The sequence below is a fragment of the Astatotilapia calliptera genome, chromosome 10 (genome assembly GCF_964374335.1).
Source record: "Astatotilapia calliptera chromosome 10, fAstCal68.1, whole genome shotgun sequence".
NCBI classification, from domain to species: Eukaryota; Metazoa; Chordata; class Actinopteri; order Cichliformes; family Cichlidae; genus Astatotilapia; species Astatotilapia calliptera.
The window spans coordinates 18,007,870-18,025,250 of NC_137431.1; the positions used below are offsets into that span (position 1 = coordinate 18,007,870).

At 37.1% G+C, this 17,381-nt stretch overlaps 1 protein-coding gene across 1 annotated transcript; it reads right to left on the minus strand.

Annotated features, from left to right (window-relative positions):
• Window positions 1-1,349: 1,349 nt before the first annotated feature.
• Window positions 1,350-17,006, minus strand: ufm1 (ubiquitin-fold modifier 1). Its single transcript, XM_026182536.2, has 6 exons — window positions 16,744-17,006; window positions 16,587-16,643; window positions 10,788-10,845; window positions 9,095-9,134; window positions 4,657-4,689; window positions 1,350-1,749 (listed from the first exon to the last, which is right to left on the minus strand). Coding segments are annotated over exons 1-6 (264 nt in total). The 5' UTR covers window positions 16,746-17,006; the 3' UTR covers window positions 1,350-1,675.
• Window positions 17,007-17,381: the final 375 nt, after the last annotated feature.

Genomic DNA, 17,381 nt, shown 5'->3' on the forward strand with positions numbered 1-17,381 from the left:
CATTCTGTTTAACTGTGAAATTTTAATTTCATGCTTTAAAGAGCACAAATTCAGGTGTGAAATGAGCTGATCTCTTACCTTTTTTCTTTTCTTTTTTTCTTTAAGTTTGATCTTATTCGGTTTAGTCAGCATGCAAAATGATCATGTATTGATCTTGGCCTAAAGACTATTCACCCGTTTAAAAAGTACAAAAAAATGTACTCTTTTTTTTACCCCTTCAGGAACACATGTATGAGAAATATCTGCAGCAATTAAGCAATTTTCAACCACCAACATTGCAACGCTGGGAGATAACATCTGCTGCATTCAGGGCACTCTGCGGTCGACTCCAATTTAAGAAGCAAATTTCTGCTGTGCCCAGCAGTGATTTTGATTAAAACAGAAAAGCAAATCCATTTGCGATGGCCCTCATACTCCTCCCCCCCATCCCAGCCTGCATCCTAACAAATGGTGAGACACAACCATAAGCTTTCTCTTGTGTATTACACCATGCACACTCAATTATTCACCCCAGTCTATTTTTCTTTACAAAGTGTGAATTGTATTTCTTTTTGGGGGGTTGAGAAACTGAACCAATTCAGAAACAAATGATGTAGACCTTCTCAAATGAAAATGATTAATGCGGAGAGGATAGTCAGCTGCTTCTTTGCATTAATCAGTTAATAAAGCACATTTCATAAAGGAAAAAACACGGACTGGTCTGTTAGTCATGTTGTTTTGGGTGGAAATAATCAAGGAGGCTTGATATTAAGACACAATTTCTGTTTACTTGTTTTTCAAACTGCGACACTGTCAAAAAGAGAAGCCACATGACAAACGACTGCAAACACGTGACATTTATTTCCAAGATGAAAATCCGTGTTACCAGTGGCTGATGAATCTTATTGATAGCTACTCAGACACATCTCGATGCCAATTTTAATCTAAGCTCTTTGGACGCTTGGCTTGTTTTATCAACACCTGCTTTATCAGTTCATAATCAGGCAGCATTATTCAGTGGAGATTTTCTATATTTATTGTGTGTAGGTGCGCAGTGTGTGATTTCAAGTGGGGGGATGAGTGCATTTGATGCTCGAATGTAACCTGAGAGAGGGCAGCAAAGAGCCATATGTTTGAACAGATTGATTTAACAGTTTCATGCTTTAATCAGAAGCTGTGTTGGATCGACTCAAAGACAAATCTGGTCCCCAGGACAACTGCAGCATCTGTTTGAAGAACACTGCTCTGACACAAGGTGCCTGATTAGCACAGATAAAGTCACCAGTCGCTTAATGAAGCACTTAACAGCATCCTTTGTAGATATTATTACCAATTCCAGTACGAACAAAAGTAACGCTGCACTGAGCATGTGCTGTTGGTCATATGGATTCTTTATTGTCATTTACAAAGACACAAAAGTCAGCTGACTCAGTTGTTTGCTGATCTTTCCTGGGATGTAGATGCTGTGTTGTGTGAATTCATTACTCTCTTACTCTCTCCTGATGTTACTCCAAACTTTTGAACACAGGGAACATGCGCACGTCATCAATGTGTTTAAATATACTCTCATGTGAGTCACTGTCAGTGGTGGGCCAGAAAATAAAAATGACACACGCTGAGGTGTTTCCTGGGTCTCGAGCGTTACATGAATCTGCCGCGTGAGTCATTATGCCGATGTCGACGAGGAAAAGCAGCATCAGTCTCCTTGTCCTCCCACTCTGTCTCTTGGAATGAGGCGAAGCTCTGAGCCGTGCTTCAGAAACACATTCCCTGCAACACAAGGCAGAGCACTATATAAAGATCATGGTTCATAATCAGTGTGCTTTAATAAGGGGTTTTATTGTCACCAAAGCTGCCAACAACATGTCAACTCACCAGCTGGGAGAGAAACTTGACAAAAAAGCATGCAATCTCTGACTCAAAGTCTTGGATTCGATTACAACTTGCACACAGATTCAGTCTTCACACAGACGCTTCGAGCTGGAACGATCACTAAACTGACAGATGAAAAAAATCCTAGTGCCTAATTTTCAGCTCTTCAGTCAGCCTACATAAACCAATTATTAAAAAAAGAAAGAAATGGATGTTAACAAGAGCATGCATTTTAAGCAGTTCTTATTGGCATATGTGCACCTTTGCCATTTTCCAAAAGAAGTGTGATTTTAACCTTAGAAAGCATGTCGGGAAAAAAAAGAACTTGACAGATTGATTTCCACCATCTCAGTCCTGTAAACAGGAGGTGGAGTGGCTGCAGTGGGTGAAAAAAAGCCAATCGGACAGAGGTTTCTGAACTGCTGCTATTCTTGGCAGCACAGCGCATGAGTGTAATTCAGATAAAAAGCTGAATGCCCACCAATGTCCTTCCTCAGCAGAAGAGACCCAATGCATAAGGAGAAGTAGGCCAAACTTCTACAGTTCTGATCACATTCAACATATAATATAAATGTGACAAGATCTCCGAGTATGACCAGTGGTGATGAAGTCCTGCAATTCTTTGTAAAGAGACTGGCTGAATGATTAGTAAGATTTTCAATACTTGCTTATCAAGGTAGCACTGTGACATCTCTGCCCTCCCAAATTCACATCTAACTTGTAAGAGCCAAAACCAATCAACACTATTTTTTTTTTTTTTTAAGTAAATCAAAGACAACCTCATTAAAAACAAATTTCAGCTACCAAACAAATGGAAGATTGTTCAGGTGGCTGCAGTAGACTCAGATCAGTTAGACAGAGAACATTAATATCAGGCTGCACTCTCTTTTGCCTGCAGAGCTGTCTTAATTCTTCCAAGTCATAGATTTAACAAGGTGCAAAAAACATTCCCTAGAAAATTTTGGTCCACCTTGACATGATGCTATCAGACAATTGTTGCAGATTAGTTGGTTCATAACTCTCCCATTCCATCACATCCCAAATATACTCTATTGGATTTAGATTTGGTGACTGATGAGGCCATTTAAGAACAGTCTACTCATTCGAATGTTCAAGAAACCAGCTGAGAGGATTGGAGCTTTGACATGACGTGTTATCCTGTAAAGTGTGCATGTTAGTCCCCATAGGGAAATAGTTCCTCTGCATTTAACCCATTCACCCAGTGAAGCAGTGGGCAGCCACCAGTGCAGCGCCCGGAGAGCAGTGTGTAGGGACGGTACCTTGGTCAGGGGTACCTCAGGGTAGCCGTTCAGTGGAGTTGAACCCCCGACCTTCCGATCATGGGGCCACCACTCTACCTACTGAGCTATCCCTGCCCCCTTCCTGCTGGAAGCAGCCATCAGAAGAACAATACACTGTGCTCATAAAGAGATCAGCAATGCTCAATAAGCAATGCTCAGTTGATACTAACAGCTCCAAAGTGTCCCAGGAAAATATCTCCCCACCAACACCAGCTTGAACCACTGAAAATATGCAGTGTGGATCCATACTTTCATATTTATGATACATTCTTACCCGGCCATCCGAATACTGCAGCAGAAATCAAGACTCACACCAGGCAATGCTTTTCTACATACCTTGGTTGTAACAAACCTTTACTTGAGATACTGTCGACTTCTTATCTGCTCAAAGCAGTCTGGCCATTCTCCTCTGACCTCCGGCATCAACAAAGCATTTTCACCCACACGTGAAATATCAAGTGATACTCAAAGCATTTCTTCTCCCTTTCAGACCATTCTCAGTAATCCCTAGGCTGTGTAGGAAAATCTCAGTAATCAGCAGTTACTGAAATACTCAGATCAGCCCCTTCTGGGACCAACAACCATGCCCCAAACTCACCTAAATCACTTTTCTTTTCCTGTTCCTGATGTTTGCTCAGCAGTTTGTCTTGATCATGTCTACATCCCTATAAGCACTGAGCTGCTGCCATGCAATTGGTTGATCAGAGATTTGCATTATTGGACAGATAAACAGTTAAACCTAACAAAGTGTCTGTTGGATGTATATTTGATGATGCTGTAGCTAATAAAGTTAAACACTTAATGTGCTCTATATGCAACTATTGTACTCATATTCTAAGGTAGCGCAGATTTGTGATGGGACTCTCATTGTCATGTTAGATTCAGGTGCATAATAGTTTGCAATAACTTGAGAACAAGGCAAGAAAACAGTTAATTTTATTTATTAATATGTAAAAACAGACTTAAATGACCCAAATTTAATTAGAAATGACTGATCACAAAGTGAGCAAGAAAATACAAGGTAATTCTTACTGTATATTCTTGCTCTCTTTCTGGAACCATGCACAGTTACATCCCATTGAGTATTAGCAGAAATACTGGTGGTGACCAGTGGTAGCCCCCAGGCTCCCAGTAGATGCACCTATGGTTTCAATTTCAAAATCCTATCTTGCCTTGTTCTCAAGTTATTGCATTTGCAAGGTTTTCAGAAAACGACCGCTGACCTTCAGGCCAATGTCACTGAGATTTGAACACGTCCGAGATATAAAGCATAATGATTCATACTTTGTTCAAGAACTGTATTAATTGCTTAGGCTATTTATGATTTGACAAAAGCAGTCTGACAAGTGTCAACAAGCTTAAAAGAAAGCCCAGAGGTCATTTGCATATTAATACAACAGATGGAGAACATGTGACCTTATATCACCTTGAGGATCAAAGTATTTCTAATACTTAAAAAAAGAAAAGAAAAAAGAAAAACATACATAAGAACACAAGAACTCACCTGCAGTCTGAGCCGGGTTGATTCCTATTCCATCTGCAAAGCAAACATTAAAATGAGAATGTAAACACAAAATGCAGAAAATACAAGAAAAAAACTGTTATCCAAAAGACAAGCAAAGAAATAAGAAATAAAATGTATTCAATAACTGCTTCATTTGTAATAACAGTTCACTCAGCAGCACAACTGATAGCAAAGAGATCTATCTGGAACAATGACAGACGAGCCATTTTTCTTTTGATAAATTTAAAACTTATCTTTGAACGTATCATCACTTCAGTCATTTTAACACAAACCTTATCTTTATGTTATCTGTCAACACAATATGTCCCCAAGAAAGTAATCTTCCTGTGATTTAAAATACAATTAAGTTCACTAGTCTAACCCTGTCAGAACAGAGCAGAAGAAAACGACGTTGCCAGCAATCTGCTCTTCGATTGCTGGAGTACAATGAAAAAGCCAACAATTTTTCTCCTAACACCCATCAAGGCAATTTAGTGTCATTTGCTCTGGTAATTTCTAAGAGTGTGGCTATAAGATCAATAACGTGTTGTGTAACTGGAGGAATCCAGCTGAAAATTTAGGCTCAGATTATTTCAGACATCCATCTGTTCGGTATGTGTTCTGCCTTTTAGAAAAGAATCTGTTGACCTAACAACTTATTGCATGCCCGAGAAAGTACTTGCAGAGGTTCAATATTTTACCAGAAAATGTATTTTATTGATACTTTTCATATCTTTTCTTGTCTTTGAGAGTTGGCTGAAATGACAGCAGCACAAACATTTATCCAAGCATGCATTTTACTTGTCCTACTCACACTCTGTGGACAAACTGCTCACTGTCAAAATAAATACAAAGGTAAGTGGCACAGAAACGTGTGCAACTGGTTTGTCATGAATACTTGAACATGAAAAGACATTAAAAATAGCTTAGTGTTGTACTTTTCTCGTTCATCCAGCAAATCTGTTTTCCGGAGTCAGGCTAATGGTTCTGAATTTGAAATCATACTTGTATGTAATTTTAAACTTTTTTCCTGTAGTTATAGAACCATGTTTGTAGCATGACTTCACTGAATTCGAGGAACTGATGTTGGATTTTAATGTGACCTAGTTTTCAAAAAAAAAAAAGTTGAACGTTTTCTTTTCTTTCGTATTCTTCACACGTGGTTGCAGTGCTTTACTGACAGAAAGTGTAGTTGGTTTGTTTGAAAGAACTAACTGTGGAAACTGTTGACAAAGTGTGAAATAAATAAATAAATGAAATAAATGAAATGAAACGTTGTTTCTTAAGGTTGAAACAAGTTTAAACGTTCAAAAAAGATCTAAGAATAAATTAAGAAATAGTTTTCAGTAATCACTACTTGAATTACTAGTATGTTAATATTCAAATAAAATAAAAATGCGGGTGTTTTCTCTATTGGTGCAGGGGTTTATTTGATTGAACAGTTTCTCTGTGTATAATTGTGCAAAAAATAAAATCATTGTTTAAATAAAAAAGGCTGATTTTCATTTCACTTCTAATGACTTCTTGTTTTAATATAATTTATATATTTACTTACCTACTGAATGCTTGCCTATTTTGGTAAACTGAAGTGCTAAAAAAAATAATCACGTTTCACCTAAATATGGAAGTAAAAATAAAAAATTTTAATTGCACTAATTTACAACTTTGAACTCTATTTCTGTTTTATACACACACTAATTAGATGAATCCCCTCTAAGGTGAAGCTTTAGACTGATTTACTTTATACAGATCACACAAAGGGTCTTAACACAAACTGGGAGAAGCTATGCAAAACTTCTGCTAGTGGAGGATGCAGGATTCAGTGTTACTGAGTCCTGATGGCCTAAAACTGATATGCTTTAAAAGTACCAAGTAAAACGAAGATTAATTTAGCAATGAAAACCTCAGAAAGTGGACTTAAATTCAACCTTTTTTATAAGGTGCTCGTGAAATTACAGACACCTCCCATTTACTGTCATAAGAAATACAGTCGGTGAAAAACTATTACAACAATGCAAAGTTTAGGAAATATTTTATACGGATCTGTCTTGGCTTAAAAATAGTCAAAATACTGACAGAACATTGTTTTTATTTATTGAATATATCTCAAATTATTTTTACTTAAACACTCAGCTACTTTATTAGTTACTCCTTACTGGTACCAGGTTGACGTTCAGTTTTATTTGCTGTGTTCTCCTGTTTTAAGCAAGAAGATTTATACACTGCTGTCACAAAAGGGAGGGTGTGATCAGCAACAATTACTCTGGTAAGCTGTGGCATTTAAACAATTTAAAGGGCCCAAAGCGTGCCAAGAAATTATGCCCCACACCATCACCACCACTAGCCTGAACCTTTGATATGAGGCAGGAAGCTTCAGTAATGTTTATACCAACTGCTGACTGCATCAATTTAACATTGCAGCAGAAATCCAAAATTGGAAGATCAGGTGTCATTCGTCCGTACAATTTTGTTGAGCTTGTGTGAACTGCTCAGCTTTTTTTTTTTCCACAGCTGGTAGGAGTAACACCCAGTGTTGTCTTCTGCTCCTCTTAAGGATCAACTTGTCACACTTTCAGAGATGCTCTTCTGCACATCTTGGTTCTAACTAGAGATGGACCGATCCGATATTACGTATCGGTATCGGTCCGATACTGACCTAAATTACTGGATCGGATATCGGAGAAAAATAAAAAAATGTAATCCGATCCATTAAATATCACGAAAGCACCTCACAAAACTTGCAAAACGCCGTAACTCACCTCAGAACGTTAGCACGTCGGAGCAGTATGCATCACGTGATAGAGCGGCTGTGGCATGCGGGACCTGTCGGTGGTCTGGATAGCATTTGGAGCTTCGCTAGCAACCCGGCATTTCATCTCCGACAAAGTTATCCCGAGAGAAGTAAAGCAAGTGTGTAAGTCCATCTCTGAATGTTTGTAAAGCATTCCTGCGTTAAGCTTAACAAGCGACTGCCTACTTCAATCATGAAACTGCTTAACGATCAGCTGATCGGCTTTTCTGTCGCGAGTCCGTGTCTCTAGTTTGCTTTTGGCCCACTTTGCACCAGAAAGAGGAAACCAGCGGCTGAACAACAGAAGCACGTTTAAGCTTGATCAGCTGTTGTTAGAATTTATTTAATATTACTTTCTACTTGAGGATCTTTTTCTACGTAGCTGACGGCTGGTAACTGTGCAGGGGCGGATCTAGCAAAGTTTAGCCAGGGGGGCCGATAGGGCATTAACAGGGAAAAGGGGGCACAAAGACATACTTTTCTTTCTTATTCTCATTTAAAATGTCAAGCTTTTAATAAATAATTATCTGACACCCAAAGTTTTAATTTGATGTAAAATGAATAGAAGTCAATTACTGTATATAGTAACTATTAAGTCTAATATATACCCTAGTAAGCTATAGTACTTTTTCCTTTGGGAAGGTACCATCTGTGCAGTCTGCAATTTTGTTGAAGAAAGATGTTGAATCTATTTAATATTTCTTGAAAAATAATTGATTTCTGTGCATTTTTTTTCACACTGCATCAAATTAAGGTTGATTACGTCGATTAAGCATCATGAGGTGGAGCGTGAGGGGTGGTTCCCTATTTTTTATTTATTTATTTTTGTTGTTGCTGGGAGTTGGAACCCTATTAGTTAGGTTGCTTAATATTTATGCTAAGTACTCTTTAAAATACCAGAATAGGGAGGATGGTGTAGGTTTAAGTTTATTAGATTGATCAGTATTGCTGAACTATGAAATTTTTTTTTTTTGCATACAGGTATAACAGAATAGCTTTAGTGTAGTTGTTGTTTTAAACTTGAGTATGAACTTATACAAAATGCAGCAAGATATTTAAAAAACAGTTTTGTTGATTAAAAAACACTATATCGGATTCATATCGGTATCGGCAGATATCCAAATTTATGATATCGGTATCGGTATCGGACATAAAAAAGTGGTATCGTGCCATCTCTAGTTCTAACAAGAGATTATTTGAGTTACTTTTGGTTTCCTATCAGCTAGTAGAAATCTTTTTCACCCAGAGACACCCCGCACCCAAATTCTGATCCTTATTTTGAACTTCAGCAGGTCCAGTCTTGACCATGACCACATGTCTAAATGTATGTTTGATGAGATATTCCCATTACATTATGTTTGCTTGCTTTTGGTGATCAATATATCATTATATGTGACTTGACAGTACTTCAAGCATCAGCTTATTTCCAGACCCGCTGTGTAGTTCAAAGACCACAGCAAGCACGCCTTCACTTGGATGCATCTTCCACACATCCTTCCAGCTTTTTGTTGACTTCAAACCTGCCTGTCAAAACACTTGGCTTGTAAAAGCACGAGACTCTCTGTAACCATAAAATGGTTCCTAATAACTTGAGTTCACTTGGAACATCAAATAAATAAATAAATAAATAAAATTCTGTGTACTCACCATTTGTTATTATTGCACTGGTTGCTGACGGCACTTTAAACTGGAAGAGAAATTGAAGCAGATACCAATGTTAACATTAAAAGTGAATTTCTCAACAGAAGTTAGCATTTGACATTTCAGCAGCACTAATCCATTCTAGTTAAATAATCAGGGACATGTTGCTCCCATATTTCACTTGGCCTGAAGACAAAGTGTGAAACTAAAACTACCATGAAAGACAGCTTCATCTACTGAGTCAGCGTGCTGCCGTTCTCTGACTTTATTGGGTAACAATTTCAAAATAGAAGCGAGAGCTACTACACGATGTCTTCACTACCATAGTGAGTAAAACAAGCAAAAATGAAAAACTCTTTTGTTTTTGTCCTTTGTCTCCCAACTTTCACGCTTGTCAGACACACAAGTGTTTTGCGGTTTCACACAAAAATGCACCTGAGCACACGCACACATTCAAATAAACACTTTAGAGAGGGCCTGTGGGAAAGATAGCCACGCTTGAATTTCTGGATGAAAATCACTCAGCACGGTTACAATACATGTCCTACTTCAGTGTTCGGCAGAAGAGGATGTGGGCTGGTGGGGATTTGCTGCAAACGGGTGGAGGAAGCAGTCTGTCTCCAGGGAGATAAGGTTAGCAAAGTGCTGCTCACCAAACTACTGGCTTGTGTAGCACAAGCAGCACACATGAAACAGTTTGATCAGAGACAAATGGGAGGTGATGAGCTTTGTTTTTGTGGCAGAAAGAAAAAAAAAAAACTCCTAAAGGATTAAATATAGCATATAAATGAGTTTGAACCACCCGCCTGGTTGGTTGGTTTATGATAAAATATTTAACATTATATCTGAAAGAAAATAAAATCATTTTATTCTGCCAGTTGAACCATAATAAAGAAAATGTAAAATATAAAGCTACTAACACAAAAGCAAAATCTGTGTTGATGAATAAATAAATGTAAGTGAACAAGGCAGCAATATGAAGCCACTCCAGGAAACTACTCCCATGGCTAAGTAATTCAAAGGCTAACTTTTGTGGGAAATCAATGGTGAAATCTTTGTCGTTCTACTTAACCATAACTTTATTCTCCTCACAGTCAATTAACTTCTAGCAGCACGTATGTTCATTGCATGCAAATTTGGGGATCACAATGTGAAAATTATGTTTCATTAGTTTCCTGGTTTGTAACAGAATAAGATTAATACCCTGTCAACACACTGAAAAGGAGCACATCTGCAGCCGCAGCTTTACTCATTCATTAGGATGATTTAAGCCGCAGTACTGCTGCGTGTTTATGCACAGAAAAGGGAAGAAAATACACTTCAAAGGCTAAAGAGAGGCTTTCGGTGACAGCAGACGGCTCTATTGATTAAAATATAAGTGAACCCGTTGTGTCAGACTGAAAAACGTGGCTGAAAAACACATCCAGTGCCTGAAACACTTACTGCAACAAGACTTCATTTTAGTCTATTAAAAGGTACAATTGTTTATACTAGAATTTTGTAACTATAAATAGATAAATGTTGAATAAATGTTGCAAGGGTATGTCACAGTCAAAACCATCAAATATAAAACTGTTTTTAAATTAGCTGACATATATTTTCACATGTACCATAGATCTGTATTAAGCTGAACAGCATTACTGCGCAATGCAATTATTCCACCGTAGTCTTGCACAAAGAACAAGGAGAAACAGCTTACCTCCTCAGCTGCAAACTTCAAAACCGCTGTGAATGGTGTGCTCTCTGGGACACTTAGTCTGCAACAGAGATATTAAATGGGATTTTAAAAATGCTCTAAAATAACATTTTTATTTTATAAAATGCCTACTATTTTACAGTCTTGTGAAGAAGGTTTACACAGATCTATTAGAGGTGGGAATCACCATACATCCCACGATACGATATTATCACAATACTTAACGCACGATACAATATTATTGCAATTTTTAAAAATATTTTGCGATATTCAGATTCTGTACATAAAGGTAAACTTTGATATTAGATAAAATGAATATTGATAAAGTCTCCCACTCAGTCTTTCTCTCATTTCAGTCAGTTATATTGGTGACAAACTGAACGGTTTGTATTACAGTCTAGTCCAACTTAACTGAATGCAACCATCTGGTACAACTATAGCTATTCTGAACTAAGCAATTTATGAAAACTATGCAGGCCCTTCAGCAACTGAAGAATTTGAAATTAAATTAAAACAAAATATAATTTTACATTAAATAAAAAAGTTTTAAACTTAATTAAAATAAAACATGTCTTAAATTAAAATAAGTAAACTGTCATGTTTATTGCTGCCAAAAAAAAAGTTAAAACACATTTGGACAGTGAAGGAATGTCAGGATTCTTGCTCAGAAAAAGGATCAACATGCTCTGAAGTCAGAGCACAAAAACCTTTTTTGTAACAAAATATCGATTTCTGCTGTCCCTGTCCGGTTGTTCAGTCTGACGTCACTAGCCGTGTCTGGGTCTAAACTCCGTTGCAGGTCCATATATCAAATGATCACTATGGCATTACTGAGAGTTGAAAAACTGTCTAAAGTCTTTCATCTTTAATAAAATGATCAGCGTTCTGCTCTACCAGGTGTAACAATTGAGTTTAACACCCAGGCATCCATGAAAACGGAATTTATGACATTTAACGGAGTTAGAAGTTAGCAGGGAGTTAGCTCGCTAGCTTCTATCTAAATACAATATAGCATGTCCTGACTGCGGGGTTTTGGAAACAAATTAAAACGTACAGCTCTGTTATCACTTCCAGCATAAATGAAGACAGAAAACTAAACAGCAGTGACGTTTGTAGGGTTACTGAAGTTGGGCTAGCTGGTATATAATGATGTGCTACGTGACTGCTAGCGACACAGCTATGTTAGCATAATATAAACAAGCTAACTGTTTTTCCACTCGATAAAAGTTAGCGTGAGTGTTCTCGGTGGTCAGGAACAAATGTAATCGCATGGCAGGATGCTGTAAAAGGACCAAACTTCAGCCAGGAGAACAACTGAGATAATCCATCCACAATACGAGGTTAGTCATTCATATACTGCTGCATGGGCTGGGCTGTAGTTACATCCTAAGGTTTTAAAAACTGAGCTTAAATAAATGATTAGCGGTAATAAAAGCAGAGGGAGGTCAACAGTGATCACTGACTGTTTTAGGAGCTTTTTGAGATCAAATAGAAGAAAATACATAACATTAAACATGTTAACAACACAAAAGCCATATTAAACGCAGACTACTTTAGACCCGGAAGTAGGATTCGTCGCGTCATCACTGAACAACCGGGTATCGATACATTATTAGCAAACAAAATATCACGATACTACACAGTATCGATTTTTTCCCCCACCCCTAAGATCTATGTAGTCTTGTGAAGAACTAACTACATCCTTACTGCTAGCATAGGAATTAAGAGGGTAAAGAGCAACCAAGTGCTACAAATCAAAACTTATCAAATGTGAGCAGCTCTATAAAAGCACAAGGTGTGTGCTACCACAATCTTCCCAGGAGTGGACATCCCCACAAACTCAGACCATGCGAAGCTCAGAGAACTTGCCAAAAATATAAGAGCAACATCTAAGACTCTACAGGCCTAAACTAACATGTTAAATGTTAACATTCCTGACAATATGGTGGAAAAAATACAAAACGAGTACACAAAAAGTAACTGACTTGGGTTGCCAGGACAGAGGCTCTTCTCTCTAGAAAGAGCATGGCAGCGAAGGTTTGCAAAGCGGTATCTGAACATACCACAAACCTTCTGGAACAATGTCCTTTAGTTAAGACCAAAGTGGAGATGTTGCCCATAATGCACAGCACCACGTTAGGCAAAAACCAAACACAGCATTTCAGCACAAACACCTCATACCAACTGAGTACAGAGGTGGTTTGCAGACACTGGACCTGGACACCTTGCAGTCATTGAACCAACCGTATTTTGTAAAACTAGTTTGTAAAAATATTCTAGACTCAATTGTGAGGCCAATTGTCTGACATCTAAAGCTCGGCTCAACTTGGGTCATGCATCAGGAGAATGATCCCAAGAACAGCAGCAAATCTACAACACAAAGGCTAAAAAGAAAAGAATACACGAGTTGCACTGGCCCAGTTAAAGTTCACACCTCAACATACTGGCCAGGGCTGGTCCTTAAGGGTGCATAAACAGTTACACATACAACACTGTCAGATGGATGCTTCTCAAATGAATTCTGCAGAGCAGTGCTCAGTGGGGACCAGAGATCTCCCAAGGGCAACCCAAAAACCACCAGACTCTTTAAACAGATGTGAGAGTTTTTTTTTAAATAAATAAAAAATATTAAAAAAAAAAAAATCAAGGCCAGAAATGCAATTGCCAAGTAAGGTGATGCAGTGGAGATGAGCTCTAGGAGGGTGAAAATCAATTGATGTACTCAGCACTGCAGTAAAAAGAGAAAGAAGCTAAGCTTAAGCTGAATCTTCAGCCTATTTGTGAGAGTGAAAACCTGGGAGATTATAAAGATGACCTTGTGTTAACTGAGAGCCAGTGGTAACCTTTTTTGAATGTCTGACAGGGCTAATGCGATACCTCATTATCATCACCATCCCTCTGCTCAAGCCATAACATTATTAGCTCCAGCAAGGTTTTCTCTGACCTCATTAAAGAAAAGACGCTCTGTCAACATGTTAAAGTAACAACAGTCTCCAGTATTTTACATCTAATTATTTGAACCTACTCATTTGAACCTTTGTTGGAAATTATGACCATGCATTATGTGACAAAAATACCATGAAAACAAAACACTCTGCAACTGCATCTTGTTTACACCTCAATTCTACAAAGGGCACATCTCTTGAAAACCTTGTGTGAAACCTTAAAATAAGACATTTGGGATTTTTTTTATTCTTAGCCTCACTATTTGTATATTTTTTCACTAGATTGACCATCAAAGAAAATTCAACTTATATATTAATCAACTTTTTGCAGCTTAATACTAGGGTTTAGCTGGGTTTCCAACCAGAAAGGACAATCTTTAATTGACATAAATTCTAATCTTGCTTTCAAACTTTGCTTTGTAATAATATAGTTAAAATATAGGGATGTCATTTGGTGCTACTTAAAAAATGATTGTCATAGAACATGATTTTAAGATTTAAGATGTTTGGATTGTATATGTTTTTTAAGAAGTTAGCACACATTGTTTTGCTACTAACGTCAAATTAGTCCATAAAAGGTCAAAAGCTCAACAATTTAAGTGCTTTGAGACAATGTGATAGCAGGAATGTTACGCCCATACACACAAAACCAGATGACATAATCCAGTATGTAAAAAACAAAGCCATTATACTTTTTGTTAATCTAAAAGGGAGAAAACAGTGAGACATCATTTATGTAAGGTGGCACACACTGCTTAAATTAACTACATGTTGACCAATCATGGCTTACATTTTAGTTACTTTTAGTTTTAGTTAAATAAAGAAAATGTAAAAATTTTTATTCATGTAGAAAAAAATGGTTTTATTTAGGGGTTAAAGTGAGATTCGACAGGGGGAGTGCAGCATGGGGATAAGAATGACTTAGAATTAAGTCACATAATGATTTGTTTGTGAGCTCCAGTAGATTTTTCTTTGTGTATACACTTTGATCAAATGACCTGTGCTGCTACTCTATGTTCTGCTCTAGTTATATGGCTGATTGCTAACTCCTAGACACAAAGCTAATAGGTAATAGGTAAAATCCAGCAAGTGAATCCCCTTAAATATGAATTGATGTTTGCTACCCTTGATGTAACCTAGTAACAGTACTCAGGAAGCAACCAGCCCAACACATTGCATCATTCTAAATTCTATCTCAATATTGCACAATAATCAGTTTACCCTGCACTAAACTGCCTGGTATTTTATGCAACCTTTGAATAACATAAATTTAATACACTTTTTTAGTTTTGCAAGCTATTTCATGAAAGCATTGATTCAGAAAAACATTATTTATATCTTCAATATCTCATTTCAAAAATTATTAGAAATAAATTACATGTAAGATTTAAATTTCCAGTCTATAAAATTTCCCCTGTTAAGCGGTGCTTACCTTTAAAAATAAAATGTTCTAATTTAAAAATAATCTAATTACCGGTACTCATTAGATCAAGGTGCTACAAAGCTATTCAGCTCCACTTTATTCCCTTGTTTCATTCATGGGAATACATTCATAATAAGCTATTTAATAATCTATTTAAATAAGACCTGAACAAGATTTTTTCTGGTCTTTTAGTGTTCATTCTACCACTTTATATTGCACTAAAAAAAAACCCCAAACAAACAAAGATGACACAAATCAGCTGCAGAAATGGCAAAAATGGATTCAACTATGATTTCTGCATAAAATCCATGAAGGATTTCAGGTAATTTGTCAGAAACCTGAAGTTCAAGCAGAAATGGAAATGGATCTGTTTAATATGCCAAAGTGTTGCTCAAACAGAAGAACCAGAGTATTAGAAAAAAATATTGAAAACCTAGATTTGAATACTTTGTTCAAGAATACCACTTAAAATGTTAAACTCTGTATCAAAAGCTATTGAATATTCAACAATATCATCAAATTATGAAACTTATACTAATAATACTATAAAAAAATAGATTCACTAAACTTACTTTTTCTAGATTAAAAAAAGACTTTCTCATACTCTGAATTAGCATTCTATTTTTTTTAAACATGCCTGTGCTTGACTATGACAAAGACTTGGATTATAAAAAGCACACTGTGCCTTTAAGCAATGCAAAGTCAAACACCACAGCCATAACAGTCTGTCTGAGGGCTTAATGTTAAAAGGTCTGCTTTACATTTACCCTTGGCTGCTATGATTCCTGTTTCTGCTCGTCCTGTCCATGTTCTGATGTCTTTTTATCCTGCATATAGCAGGGACATCAATGCCATTTTAAAATGTGGGGCCCCAAACAGCCAACTTTTATTCAGTCTTTATTCATTCAGATCATTTTTAAAACTATAGACTCATTGTAAATACTGGAAAACCAGAAACCTTTCTGTCATTTAATCATTTATCTATTACTTTACTACTTTGATGTAGTACGAATGGCGGTCATTAATAGGAAACGCTGTAAAACTTATAGAAATACAGTTAAAAGTTTAAAATCAATTTAATAATATTTTTATGACTCTGGCTGTTTGTCAGGATTCACATATATTATACAAATTACTTTAATGAGTGCCATTTCCATTGATCACGACGTAAAGATGGTCAGGTTAATTCATAACAGACCTCATAAAATGCTGTGAAGCCACACTACAGAAAACGGAAGCCGACTGTGATTACAGTGTCAGCATCGGCACTAGCAGATGTTCACTCATTGCCCACGTGTTACGTTGCTTAATAAAAAACTACAAACACAAAATATCTGCAGTAGCCGTGAAATGTTAACTAAACGTTAAATAAAGTCGAAAATGTAGCTGGCTGACATATTAAAGCGGTGACTGCTGAGTTGTCAGTGTACTCACACTTTGTATGGTAGCCGGGGGTCCGACGTCAGGGTGATTTTAAACGTTACTTTAGACCTAATGAAGAACACACCATTACTGTTGTTAACAGACGGATACACGTGAATGCATGTGAAATATGTCCATGTCAAAATTTCACGAAAGTCCAAAAACTCACATCTTTATGGGCGAGGCGACTCCGCTTGATATCTGTTTATACAAACCCGGAAGTCAGAAGGACCCTCACGTACACGTCATCCATCTGGTGCCAAGTTTGAGAAGTAAATGTACCTATTTTAAAGTTTAATAGTTAGGTAAGTTTTTTTTCATAAATGACTAAATTTTTTCAGTTAAATTGCGTATTATTATTAAAACATAATCCATTTTATGTCCTATTAACGGACAGGCATTCATAGCAAATAGCTAACCTTTACCGTAAAGGCTGTAAACAAGACGCAGTTACTTCTGTGAGGCGCACTGACATCTTTCAGCACTGTTGTTCAACTCAATCCAGGTTCTTGACGTTAAACAAACATAACCCTCATTCAGATTGGAAATTTTCTACTTGACATGATGTTGTTGGGAAGAATTTAAGAATTAAAAAGAAAATTATTAAATCCAGATTTCCTTCACGTTTGTTTTAATGGCAGCCAGTAGAACCTACAGGTAGCTCAGTGTTCTGACTGATGCTGTGTATCTATATTGCAGTATGTTGTATATTTTCAGTCACTGTAAGACAGGATGATGAGACACCAGCCTAAGCCCAACCTGGACACAGATAAATCGACACCAACCACCAGGAACATGCCAGTGGTG